At 57.4% G+C, this 12,672-nt stretch overlaps 1 protein-coding gene across 1 annotated transcript in view; it reads right to left on the bottom strand.

The window, feature by feature from the left end:
- The window catches only part of ATOH8 (atonal bHLH transcription factor 8), a 31,195-nt gene extending 19,222 nt beyond the window's left edge, over positions 1–11,973 (bottom strand). The window contains exons 1-2 of the mRNA XM_036263246.1: positions 11,221–11,973; positions 2,590–2,781 (exon numbers count right to left, since the gene is read on the bottom strand). Coding sequence (XP_036119139.1) covers positions 2,590–2,781; positions 11,221–11,973 — 945 coding nt within the window. The remainder of the gene's footprint in view (positions 1–2,589; positions 2,782–11,220) is intronic.
- Positions 11,974–12,672: the final 699 nt, after the last annotated feature.

Genomic DNA, 12,672 nt, shown 5'->3' with positions numbered 1-12,672 from the left:
CCCAACCTGCTGGGACAGAATGCTGGGCCAGAGAAGCCCTGGGAGAGCCCAGCAGCTCCAGGTCCCCGTCCTGTCCCTCCATCGATGTCCTCTTGGCAGTGGTGACTGCCCAGGCCCAGCACTTGGGAGAGGGTGGTGGCAGGACAGCCTGCCTGGCGGGAGGGTGATGCAGAACGCAGGCTGCTGAGCGCCCTTTTGAGGTGAGGCAAGACCTCCTGGAGCGTGGGAGTGGAAAGGACCGCAGAAATCACCTACGACGTATCATCACTGTCCTGCTTATCAACAAGAAAACTGAGGCTCGCTCTGGCTGGTGTGGCTCAGTTGGTTGGAGCATCATCCTGTGCACCAAAGGGTTGTGGGTTCCATTTCTGGTCAGGCCACATACCCAGGTTGCAAGTTCGATCCCCAATCGGGGCACCTGCAGGAGGCAACTGATCGATGTTTCTCTCTCACATCAATGTTTCTCCTTCTCTCTCCCTCCCTCTCCTTTCCTCTCTCTCCAGAATCAATGAAAAATATATCCTCGGGTGAGGATTTAAAAAAAAGAAAATTGAGACTCAAAGAAGTTAAGAAATGGGTCTAAGATGACACAGCTGGTAGGTGGCAAGCCAAGACTTTGGAGTCAGAGCTGTTTGAGGCTCTTAACCGCGGTCTTCCACCTCAGTCTCCCAATCTGGGCAATGGGGCGGTTGGACCAGATGGTCTCTGAAGTGTCTTAGACTTGAGGTGATTTCAGAAGGAACCAAAAGCTCATCTCCCCTGAGCATCTTCACCCCACTCTCCCTTCTTTCTTCACCTTCTGGGCGGCCACCTCCTCGCAGCCCAGGACACTGTCTGCTCCAGTCTAGGAACAGGGAAGGGGGCTAGGTGCTCCTGTCTTTGGCAAGTGAGGGGAGGAATTGGGGAGAGGGGAGAACTTTGCCCATCCAGACCAACCGCCCAGCGCCAGGGAAGTTCACAGAGGTTACAAACCTCCTCTGTCCCAGGCGCACGGAGCCATCAGCGTGCCCTTAGTTTAGCCGTGTCACTGTCCAGTGGGAAGCTGCCCCGTGAGCAGCCACCGGAGCTTCCTCTCACCCACCTGATGACGATTTCATCTAACTGGTCCACGTTAACCAACCCCAGGAATGCAATGTATTTACCACAGCAACAGCAGTGGCCGGCTGTGAGGACATGACCCTCCCTGGTGTAGGCAGGAGAGTCCATGGAGGGCCTCTTTGGCTAGGGGAAACCTGGAGAACCCCGACAGTCATCTGGGAAGGGGGGTGGGAAATGACGATCAGAGACGGGGGAGAGGCAGGCCGGGAAGGAAGGAACTGAAGATGGAGAGGGCCAGTTACCCGGCTCCCCACCCTCCCACCTCTGAATGCCCAGGGAGCCAGCCACCCCCTCAGGAATACAGACTGGGTCCCACCCTCTGTTATTCACTGTCCTCGGGCCTCGTGGGAACAGAGATTCGGAGGGTTGCCACGAGCCTTGCTTAGCACTGCCTGGCGCTGGCCCCCACGTGGAAACACTGGACGCACAGGCCATCTGGGAACCATAGTTATGCCCAACACCTTGCCTCCGACACAGATTTCTCCAAACACACAAGGCTTTGCATTGATTTTTAGATAAGAGTGGAAGAGGGGAGGGGGAGAAAGAGCGAGAGAAACATCGATGTGAGAGAGACACATCGATGGGCTGCCTCCTGCACGACCCCGACCAGGGCCAGGGATTGAACCTGTAACCCAGGTATCGAACTGGGGACCCTTCGGTCCGTGGGCTGACGTTCTATCTGCTGAGCCAAACTGACAGGGCCGCATCAGGCTTTGCACAGGCTGTTCCCTCTGCCTCATTTACCTGGTGACCTCTTGGTTGTCCTGCTGGTCTCAGCTCAAACACACTTACACTAAGATGCCTTTTCAAACTCCCTTGGGCAGGAGGGGTAACCTGTCCCTCCTCTGCCTGGCCTTCCACAGCCCCTAGCACAGGCCTCTGGGACACCTTCACCACACTGTCCTACCCTTATCTGCTGGCAAGAGGGTCTCTCTAACCATCCTGTGAGGCGCGTGGGGACTGGGACCATGTATTTATCATCTTTCTAGTCCTGCCGAGCATACTCAGGTTGGGGCTCAGCAAATCCCTCCAGAATGAATGAGTGAGTGAATGAACGAATGAATGAATGAAGAATAGCATCCACCTTAATGCATGGCCTCAGATAACCCAGAGGCCAAGTCACATTCCCAAACACGCTGAAGGGCTCTCTGGGCTGTGATACGTCTATCAGGGCCCATACAGGGAAGTCGGCACCAGAGCACAGAAAGCTGAAAAGAGCTTCAGAGGCAAATCATCCTCATTTCACTGATAAGCAAACCAGGCCCAGAGGCCCTGGGTGACTGTCTAAGGTCCTCACAGCCCCATGACCAGGAGTAGAGTCACCCCACGATCCCAGAGCTGGAGGAGCTCTGAAGCCGGGGTGACCCCAGCAAAGCTCCCAGAGGCTGATCGTTGGCCCTCTGGAAGCCGGGGTGAGCGTGGGGCAGCCCGAGTTCCTGTCCCCACCTCCTGTCCTCTCCCAGAGCCTGCAGGCGCATGGCTGGCGCATACCTTGCGCTTCTTGGCACGTCCCTCGGCCTGCAGGGTGCGGGTGCAGCGCTGCACACACTCGGAGAAGCTGAGGTTGCTGCGGTCGGCGCTGTAGTCGAGGTCAGCCAGCCGCGCCAGGGACAGGATGTAGTTACAGGCGATCCTCAGGATGGCCAGCTTGGACAGCTTCTGCCCGTAGGAGTAACAGGGCACCTGGTGGGTGAGAAGGCGTCAGGAGGAGCCGCCGGGGTCTCTGTGCAGAGCGTGACCCCGTGGAGCGCCCCGACCAGGCAGGCATGGGCTGCTCCCAGTAACACCTGCCCCACCGGAGAGGGGCCGCGGACAGGGGAGGTGGCCTACGCCCTTGACCCGGCTTTCCTCTCTGCTGTAAGCACCCACACTCTCATCTCAGCTCATCACTAACAAACGCGGGGCGGTACACACATTTCTATTTTGTAGGGGAAGAAACTGAGGCTCAGCTCATACCCGCGAGTCGGTCTAAGTGAAGCACAGTGTGTAGCCACCATGACAGACATCTGCACCCAACCCGCCCTGAGAGGGAGTCTCTCTGAGAAAATAGACTTTTTTTTTTAATCCTCACCTGAGGATACTTTTCCATTATTTTTATTATTTTTTTTTTTTTAGACAGAGTGAAAGGGAGGAAGAGAGAGAGAAATATCAATGTGAGAGAGACACATTTATCGGTTGCCTCCTGCATGACCCCAAACTGGGGCCAGGATCCAACCTGCAATCCAGGTTCCGGGAATCAAACCCGAAACCCCTTGGTCCCAGGGCCAACATTCTAACCGCTCGGCCACACCAGCCAGAGCCAGAACAGGCCATTTTTATCAGCTCTGATATTCCGTTCACTCACTCACTCATTCTTTTATTCAGTGAGGCTGGTTTTGCTGGGCACTTGAGGTTCTGACAACCAATAATGTGATTTCTACCTGCAGAACAAGAGTTAGGGACTCGGGGTCACACTAGAAGGAAACAGCCCGTGCTCAGTGGGGAGGGCACACACGGTTGGTTTTCTTTCTCTTTTCTCTTTTCCTTTATGCCCTTTGAGTCTGAGAGGTTGCTGGGCATACAACACGTGCACAATAAATACTTACAGCCCCAACCAGACTTGACATGCTTGTCAGTGAATCATCACCAACCAGACACTCACTAATCACACGGGGACTTGAACCAAATGATGAGATGGAGCCTCTAGTTTTTTAACATTGTCCACCGACATTTGTGCTGCCAGAGCAAAAACCTACGAAGCCCGCAGCAGTTACGTGGAAAGGTCACCACAAGGTCCTCCTGGCAGGGCCACGGCCACCCTGGGCATCCTTCACCTAAATGACCGAAACGTGCTCGCCCAGCCACCAAGGCTCCAGGTGTCCTCCTCTCTGTCTCTGCAGGATCTGTATGCAGATCTATCTGCCGCTGGTACCTGGTACTGAGTAACCCTCATGGCAAGTCCATCAAACAAGTGTTCGGTGAGTACACACACCCCCATGTGCCAGGTACTGTTCTAGGTCAGTGGTTCTCTACTGGGGATGATTCTGTCCCTCGGGGGACAGCTAGCAGTATCTGCAGACAGTCTTGATTGTCACTACTGGGGAGCAGGGTGGGAGGCGCTACTGGCCTGTAGTAGGTAGAAGCCAGGGATGCTGCTGAACATCCTACCATGCTCAGAATGCACCCACAGCAAAGAATACCCGGCCCCAAAATGACAAGAGTGCTTAAGTTGAGAAACCCTATTCTAGGCCCTGGGGAAAAAGCATGAACAAGATGGTCACCCACGATGGGGACCCTACATGTAAGATCCACTTTGATCTCACTTTTTTTAAAAAATTTTTATCCTCACCCGAGAACATTTTTCCATTTTCTGTTCAGATAGAGTAGGAGGGAGAGAGGGAGGGAGAGAGAGAGAGAGAGAGAGAGAGAGAAAGAGAGAGAGAGAGAGAAACATCGATGTGAAAGGGACACATCGAGCAGCTGCCACCTGCACAACCCAACCAGGGCCGGGGATAAACCGCAACCAAGGTACGTGCCCTTAGCAGGAACCAAACCCGGGTCTCTCTGGACCGCAGGCCGACGCTCTAACCGCTGAGCCAAACTGGCCAGGGCTGATCTCACTTTAAACCTCACTTTGTCCGGGAGCTTTCTCTGACTGCCCTACCCCAACCCTAAAACGAGAGGCAGAAGGTAAGGGCAGGGGATGGGGAGACACCCTTGACAGTACTGTAAGAGCACCTCATTGGTCCTTAACTCCTGGTTACTGTGACCCTGGTTGAATGGTCAGTCTCCCTGTAAGCTGTGGGGGAAGGCCCAGTCTGCAGAGCCCGGCACAGGTCCTGCCCATCACAGGCACCCAAAGGGTTTGCTGAGTGAGAAAATGAATGATCTTCCTCCATATTCACCAGTGACTCCAGGATGCTTAGAACTGGGTTCAGAGCCTTTCCTCATTCTCAGGATGAAGACTGAGCTATTTGGCCCAGAGCTCAAGCACACGTACCTTCTGGTCACCTGTCTGAACTCCTGCCTTTAGCTCTTCCTATCAATGAGACCCTGGGCGAGTGACACAACCTTTCTGAGCTTTGGTGTCCTCGTCATACGGCTAACGGGCCTGACCTCACGGCATGGTAGGGACCCAGTGAGCTGACATTTGCACTGCCCAGAGTCAGCCCTAGTGCAAGTCAGCAAAACAGTCCAATGGGTGTCGCAGGTCTCCAGAGAGAGGCTCCAGAGGGTGAGACACAGGAGATCTAGAGGCAGAACACAGCGCCTACCTATCCCCTATCCCTGGGGTCCTGAGACATACCCACAACAGAAGCAAGGTTTGCTGTCACCCTTTAAAGTGCTCCAGCAGCCAAGGCGTCGCCCCTCACCGGGCTAGGAAACCCAGGGAGGGGCAGGGAGGTGACAGAGAGAACGCCAACTCCCATGCATTTCCCCTTCCTACCGCCCTCTCCCACCCTGGCCACGGCTCCAAACCCATCCAAGAAAAGCCGGCAGAACAATGCACTTTGCCTGTTCCCAACCACAGGCCAGAGAATCCTGCTTTATCAGCATGAACAAATAAACAGGTCTGTGGGACAGAAAGGTTCCTGAGTCCTGAGACAGGGCACCCAGGGAGGGAGTGCCCGTCTGGCAGAGGCCCTGGACACGGGTGCAGCTCTGTGACACCGGCCCCTAGCGTTGTTTTCACCCAGAGGCCACGCTGGTGTGACTCAGCTCTGTGAACCCTTGGCCCCTGAACAGCTGGCTGCCCTGCCGGTTGGGAGCAGGGATCTCGAGAGGGTTCTGCACAAGGGGATCCAGGGTGACTGCAGGAATACAGAGCAACAGATGAGGTCAAGGCCAGCCTAGGGGCTCCTGTGCCAGGCTCTGGGATAGTTTTTTCCTAGACCTGCCACTCTGCGCCACCACTTCTGTCAAAATCCAGACCTAACAAGAGGACTACTGTGCCCTAGCTGTACACCTGGCACTGAGGTAGCTCTTTACAAGTAGTTTATCCCATGAAAACCTCCCCCCAAAAGACCACTACCCCATCTGCACATAAGGAAACAGAGAGGTGACATACTGGGCCCCAGGACATGCAGCTAAGACCTAGTTGGAACCAGAAGCTTGTCTGGTGCCCAAGGAAGGCACATGGCCACTGGGCTCTCCCGGCTCCACCACCAGAGGTGGCCATACATGACACACCAAGGACATCTTTTGGTTCCATCACTCCTCCTCCCCTTCCCCTCCTGGGGGATGGGGGGATGCAATGCTCCTCCACCAACCTGGCTAATTCTAGACCTTCCTGGTGCAGAATGCAGCAGCTGGGACCTGACAGCCCAACTTAGAGGCAACCCTGGCTGGGCAGCGACTGCAAAGTGAGAATCCAATGGCAGGTTCTAGTTCTGGGAGGGAAAAGCGGGTGTGAATCCCGGGCACTTACTAGCAGTGGGACTCTGAGCAAGTGCCCTTCACCTCTGAGCCTCAGTTTCCTCATCTGGAGAGGGGGAGGGGCTAACAACCCCTGCCTACCCTCCAGGACCGCTGGGACCAGGCCGCGCCTTGCTGTTCACTGTTTTCTACTAACGCAGGCAGAGCTGAGTATTTTGAATATAATGCCTACGTTCATGTTAAAACGGCCCAAAGAGGTATGATGGGGTGTGTGTGCGTGTAAGAACTTCCCTTGACTCTCAGCTGCTGGAAGATTTTTGGGGTTCTGAGCCCTATCTCAGCTGGGCTCTGTCCAATTAGCCAGAAGCAACTGTTTGGGGATTTGGATGGGCATCCACAGCCTAAGGTGGAGGCTGGGCAGGCCACCCTTCAAAGCTGCACACGGAGAGTTCTGGACTGATCCCACGAGACCCCAGCCTTTGTGTGTTACCTCTTTGAATATCACAGTGAGGCCCAGAGCCCAGCTACCCCACTGCCCGCAGGGAGCCCCCCAGCAGCTGTCTGCTCATTCTGGTCAGAGGACACAGGACAAAGGCGGCAGCAGGGTCACTTGGTTCCAACCCCTGAGAGACGGCCCAACTTCCAGGAAAGTCAAAGGACCTGCCTTGTGCTCACCCCACAAAGAGTTTGCAAGTTCAGGGGAGCAAATTGGGGGATTTTCATGAGGTCCCATATGCCCCCAGAGCATTCCAATACCCCCCACCCCACCCCACCCGGGTCCTCTCCAGGCTCCAGGAAGCAGGAAAAAGCTAAAATGACATTAGCCTGGGAGCCTGGGGACCTGGCTCTACCCTGGTCATCCACATAACCTTAGGCAGATCCATAACCTTAGGGGACCTCAGTTTCCTCGCCAGTAAAATGGGTATCAGAATACCTGCTACCTCAGAATGGGATCACTGTGGGCAAATGCAGGCAGGTGCTAGAGAAACCAAGCCGAGGCCTACCAGCCAATTCGGGAGGGGCCTGGAAGCCCTCTGCCAGCTCCCACCCCGCCTGCACACCCAGTGCCAGATGCCCTCCTGGACACCCATGGAGGCTCCCGGACCACAGAACTCCAACACTGCCCGGAACACAGCCCGCACTGGAGTTCGTGAAAAGTGACTACTAGAACGACTGCGTCAGAGAGAGCAGACTTCCTGAGACAAAGCCACTGTGCAGAGCTGCTCCAGGTCCCTGTCAAGGTCCACAGAAATAAGTCCTTCAAAATCCCAACTTTCTACATAGCCACAAGGCTAGACCCTGAGAACCTGAGTCTTAGTAATTAAGAGGCATGGCCCCAGGGCCAGACAGGCCTAGATACAGATCCTGGTCACTTAATTATCTTCTCTGTAAGTGTCCTCAAGTGTAACGTGGGGAGGGGGCACTACAGATACCCAGTCACAGGCCCAATGCCACAAGGCTCCTATGCTGCCGCCCTGGTGACTGTGGATATGAGGGAGCAGGACAGAGGGGCTGAGGCTGAGAGAGGTCCGGGGGTGGGGCACCTTCCCCACAGCCAGTCCTGGGCCACCCTAAGTCCCCTTGGTGAGGATCCCCTGAGAGACTCCAGGGGCAGCAGACATGGAGCCGAGGCCCCACCCACTTGGCACTTCCTGAATGAAGAGGCACTTCAACAGGTCCTGAGAGCTCCCCAATGATGCCTCAGGCCTCTGCCCGCAAGGCTGCCATTCCTCCAAGGCCGAGGGGCTTCCCACTCTCAGGGGGGAGAGGCAATCTGCACACATACCGGATGCCCCAAGGTTAAGCACAGTCTGTGAGCCAGAGGGCTCCACCAGGAGCCTGAGGCCCACAGCTCTGGCCCCTCCTCCCACCCACCCGCAAGGCCAGGCTTCCCCTTCGAACCCTTCCCACCTGGTCCTAGAGCAGCCCTGCACATGGGCCAGGCCCAGCTGTGCACACATGGCCTTCACATGAGACGGCAGGGAGGGCCCTATGCAGCTGGGCTGGTGGCATGCGCTGAGACCTGACCATCTGCCTCGCATACCCACCACCCTGGCCTGACTGTCACAGCCCCGCCAGACCAGAGGGCCTGTCCCCCACCTGCACCTCTGTAGCTAAGCAGCCCCTCCCCACATGCTCCCTGCCTGGCTGAGAGGAAAGTGGGATGGACAAGACAGGAGGCTGCCTGGCTTCCTCGTGCTCAGGGTGGACAGCTCTGGGGCATTCAACAGGCTGAGGGGCAAAGCTGTCAAGAGCCTGGGCGCTGGAGCAAATCACTGACACCAAATCGAAGCCAGGCTCTGCAATGACAGTGGTACACAGCTATGCAGGCTGCACGGACACCGTGCCAAGGAGGCACCAGCACACTGGAGACTAGCGAACGGCACGCCAAGGAGGCGTGTGGTACAAAACCTGTGAGGCTTCAATCATCTGACATAAGCTCTCTGAGCCTCAGTCTCACCACCGGTAAATATTCTCACGGAGAGAGGAAGGCAGAGGGAGAGAAAGGGCCCTGAACTGGCAGTCAAAGGACCTAGGTGCTGGCCCTGCCCTGCTTCTCACCAGCTGTGATGCTCTGGGCACACGGCCTCCCCGATCTGGGAAGGGTCTCCCTAGCTGCGAGGTGAGCAGGTGGACAGGCCTTGTCATCCTTCTGTCCTGAGGGGTGGGTTGCAAGGCGCTCTACAGGCTGCCGCCCTCCCCAGGCATACTGACTGCTCCACTGGGCCCACTGCCCAGGGTCCCAACTGGCATGGCTAAGGTCAGTGGCCCAGCCTGGTCTGTGTCAGCTACCTGACCTCTCTACTCCAACTCACTGAGCAAACATCTTACCCAAACCCAAGCAAGACACTTTGGCTCAAAAGTCACAGAGCTCTCTCCCCCAGCAGTTCAATTCCCTTCCCATGGATGGACACAGGCACCGCTGCCCACCCCACCCACAGGAGGAAGAGCAGAGTGTGACCCAAAAAAAGATCACGCCCTGGCTGGTTTTGCTCAGCGGTTATAGCATCAGCCCGTTGACTGAAAGGGCGCAGGTTCGATTCCCAGTCCAGGTACTGTGGGAGGCAGCCAATCAATGCATCTCTCTCACATAGATCTCCCTCCCTCTTTCCACTCTATTTAAAAATCAGTGGGGTCCTGGCCGGTTTAGCTCAGTGGTTAGAGCGTCGGCCTGTGGTCCAGAGAGGCCCGGGTTCGGTTCCCACTAAGGGCATGTACCTCGGTTGCAGTTTGTCCCCAGCCCTGGCTGGGTCGTGCGGGAAGCAGCCACTCAATGTGTCCCTTTCACATCGATGTTTCTCTCTCTCTCTCCCTTCCTCTCTCTCCCTCCCACTCTATCTGAACAAAAAATTGAAAAATGTCCTCGGATGAGGATAAAAAAAAAAAATCAGTGGGAAGCCCAGCCGGTGTGGCTCAGTGGTTGAGCATCGACCCATGCACTGGGAGGTCACCGGTTCGATTCCTGGTCAGGACATGTGCCCAGGTTGTGGGCCCAGTCCCCAGTGGGGGGCATGCAGGAGGCAGCGGATCGATGTTCTTTCTCATCAATGTTTCTATCTCTCTCTCTCTCTCTCTCTAAAATCAATAAAGAAAAAATATTTTAAAAAGAAAAATCAATGGGAAAATATCCTAGGGTAAGGATTAACAACAACAACAAAACAAACAAACAAAAAAAGAAGATCATGTTTTCTGAACTGTTTTGCTGTTGGCTAAAGCCCAGAGAGGTTGAGTAACTTCCCTGGAATCACACAGGAAGTCAGCTACTAAGTAAGAAGAAAAAAAAAACCTGACTGCTCAAACCAGTAGCATCCACCCCTTGCCCTTTTGCATTCCCTGTGTGGGGTGGGAGCAAGGGGCATTACCACCTCTTCTTAGAGCTCCCTTCTCTCTAAGAAAAAGAGAAGACTAGAACCCCAGGGCAATCTTGTCTAAAAAGCAGAATTGTAAAACTGTCCCTCCCCACCCATCGCCTGCCCAAGACACTGTAGGATGAGGGTAGACCCCACCAGCCTAAACTGAGAAGCCCCTAACCCACCCCAAAACTAGACTCTGAAGGTCCCCCAACTAACCAGTCCCCTCAGCAGACCTGCCTGTTCACCAAGGAATGAAGAACAGCGGTGGAGGGGGTCTCCTGGGAGGCCGTCCCTGGGGAGAAGTAGCAGGCTTGGAGCCCCGTCACGAAGGACACCAGGGCTAGGGATGCAGAGCACAAAAGCAACCTGAGTGCAGAGGCATCCCTACTGGGAGCTAGGGACTGAAGCGGGAATGCGGGACCCTTAGATTCCTGAAACCCCAGGACCACCGCTCTGCAGCGTTGGGGCCCCCCCGAAGACCCGGACCATGCCAAATGCCTGAAGGGAAGGTCTTCTCCCTTTCCCCGCCGAGAGAGGTTCCCACATTGCCCCGTTCCACTCTCCACTGCCCCCAAGGTACTCCGGGAGACAAATACTCGCTGCCGTAAAAGTTAACTATGGGTGCTGAAGTCTGACGCGCGGACAGGGAACTCTGTGGGGAGGGGCAGGGAGGACCAGAGCATGCCTTGGGGGGCACCTTCACCCCCACTTTGCAAACTAGGATACCTACCGACGCTGTGGCAAAGGTCACTACTCCAGGAGGCCCCAAACCTGTCTGGGTCCTGGGGCCGACCGCGCGGGGACCACTTGCCCCTCACACACACCCGTCCCCTCCCTAAAGTTCCCAGGACACTCACCCACCCACTCTGGCCATCCCCGGGCGCAGTGAGGGTGTGCGGCTGGGAGCCGGTACCTGCTTCCGCAGCGCCTCGAAGGCTGCGCTGATGGTGTGCACCCGCGTCCGCTCCCGGGCGTTCGCCAGGAGCCTCCGGGTCTGCTGCAGGGCTTTGATCTCGGAGGAGGCGGCAGTCGCTTCGCCGGGCCGTTTCCTAGGCGACGCGGAGGAATCCGGGTGGTTATTGTAAATTACGTGTGAAATTGACGAGTAGGAACTTTCCCCCGGGCGCGTGGGGGGCGCAGGACGCACTGAGGTCTCCGGAGGCACAGGGGGCGCGGACGGCATTGGGCGGGCAGGCGGTGCGCACAGCAAGATGCGGGGACGCAGGCCAGGTTCCCTGAAAGGTTGTACCTCGGGACCCCCGGGTACCTGGCTCTGGGGTGCTGGAGGCGGCGGCGGCGGCGGCGTGGGGAGTCCCGGACCCACAGCGCCCAGGGCGAAGCCGCGTTTCCGCGCGTCCAAGACCTCCGGCGCCCGGGCGCCCCCGCGCTCCCCAGCGGGGTCCGGGCCTCCACCTGAGGGAACGGCCGGCGCCGCTGGGGCTGGCACCGGGGTCCGGACTGGCTGCAGCCGCTGGGTCCTGTCCTGCAGCCCGTTGGTGGCCGCGGCGCCTGGCTCGGGCGCTTCCAAGTCCAATCGGAAAGTTTTATAACCATTCGCGCGCCGCGCCGGCTCCTTGCCTTTCCGCTTGAGCTTCTTGAGGCCGTTCAGCTCCTTCACGCACACGGTCTTCCACGGCCCGTCCTCGAGAACGGGGATGTGCTTCATGGCGCGGGCAGCGCGCGAGGCAGAGGCGTGGGCTGCCCGGGAAGCGCGCCCGCCACGCTCGCTCTGCACGCGGCGCCCGGCTCTGCCCGGCGGCCGCCGCTCTCGGCGCCTCGGAGGCTCGCGCTCTCCCTGCTCGCCCCCCTCCCCTCCCGCCCTCTCTCCTCTCTCCCCTGCGCCCGGGGCAGCTGCGCCGCCGGCTCCGCGAAGCCGCCGGGCAGTCCGTTCCCGGAGCGCTCAGAGTGTCATCTGAAGTCGCTGCCGCTGTGCCAGCATTTCTGGAGCACGCCCGCTGCGCTCCATCTGTGTTTGTTTAGCCTCAGTTTACACAGAAGCCCGGTTCGCGAGATCAGTCAGCGCCGCCGCTCGGAGAGCAGGCAGCTCCCGCCGCCACCGCCTCCCAGCCCGGCCGCCCGAGCCGCGAGCGCCTTTAAAGAAACAGGAAGCATTTTTCAAAACAGCTGGGCTGCCGGCCGCCTCCTTTGTCCGCGTCCTCTCCACCGCCCCCTACCCCCACCTCTCCTGCCCAGAATCGGCCTCCTCTGGCTCTCCCTCCCCTGCCCCTCCTCCCGTTGGGAGCGCTGCTCTTTTCCAGAGGACGGTCAGCTCGCAGTAGAACTGCCCGAGCACGTGGCCTCTGGGCCCTTCCTCAAATCAGAGCTGGGCCTTCTCTGTTCGGCTTTGCTGACTTCTCAGGGAGGC

The sequence above is a fragment of the Molossus molossus genome, unplaced genomic scaffold, assembly GCF_014108415.1.
Source record: "Molossus molossus isolate mMolMol1 unplaced genomic scaffold, mMolMol1.p scaffold_m16_p_15, whole genome shotgun sequence".
NCBI lineage: Eukaryota > Metazoa > Chordata > Mammalia > Chiroptera > Molossidae > Molossus > Molossus molossus.
Note: the sequence above shows the minus strand (reverse complement) of the source record. Positions and strands in the feature narration are given on the sequence as shown.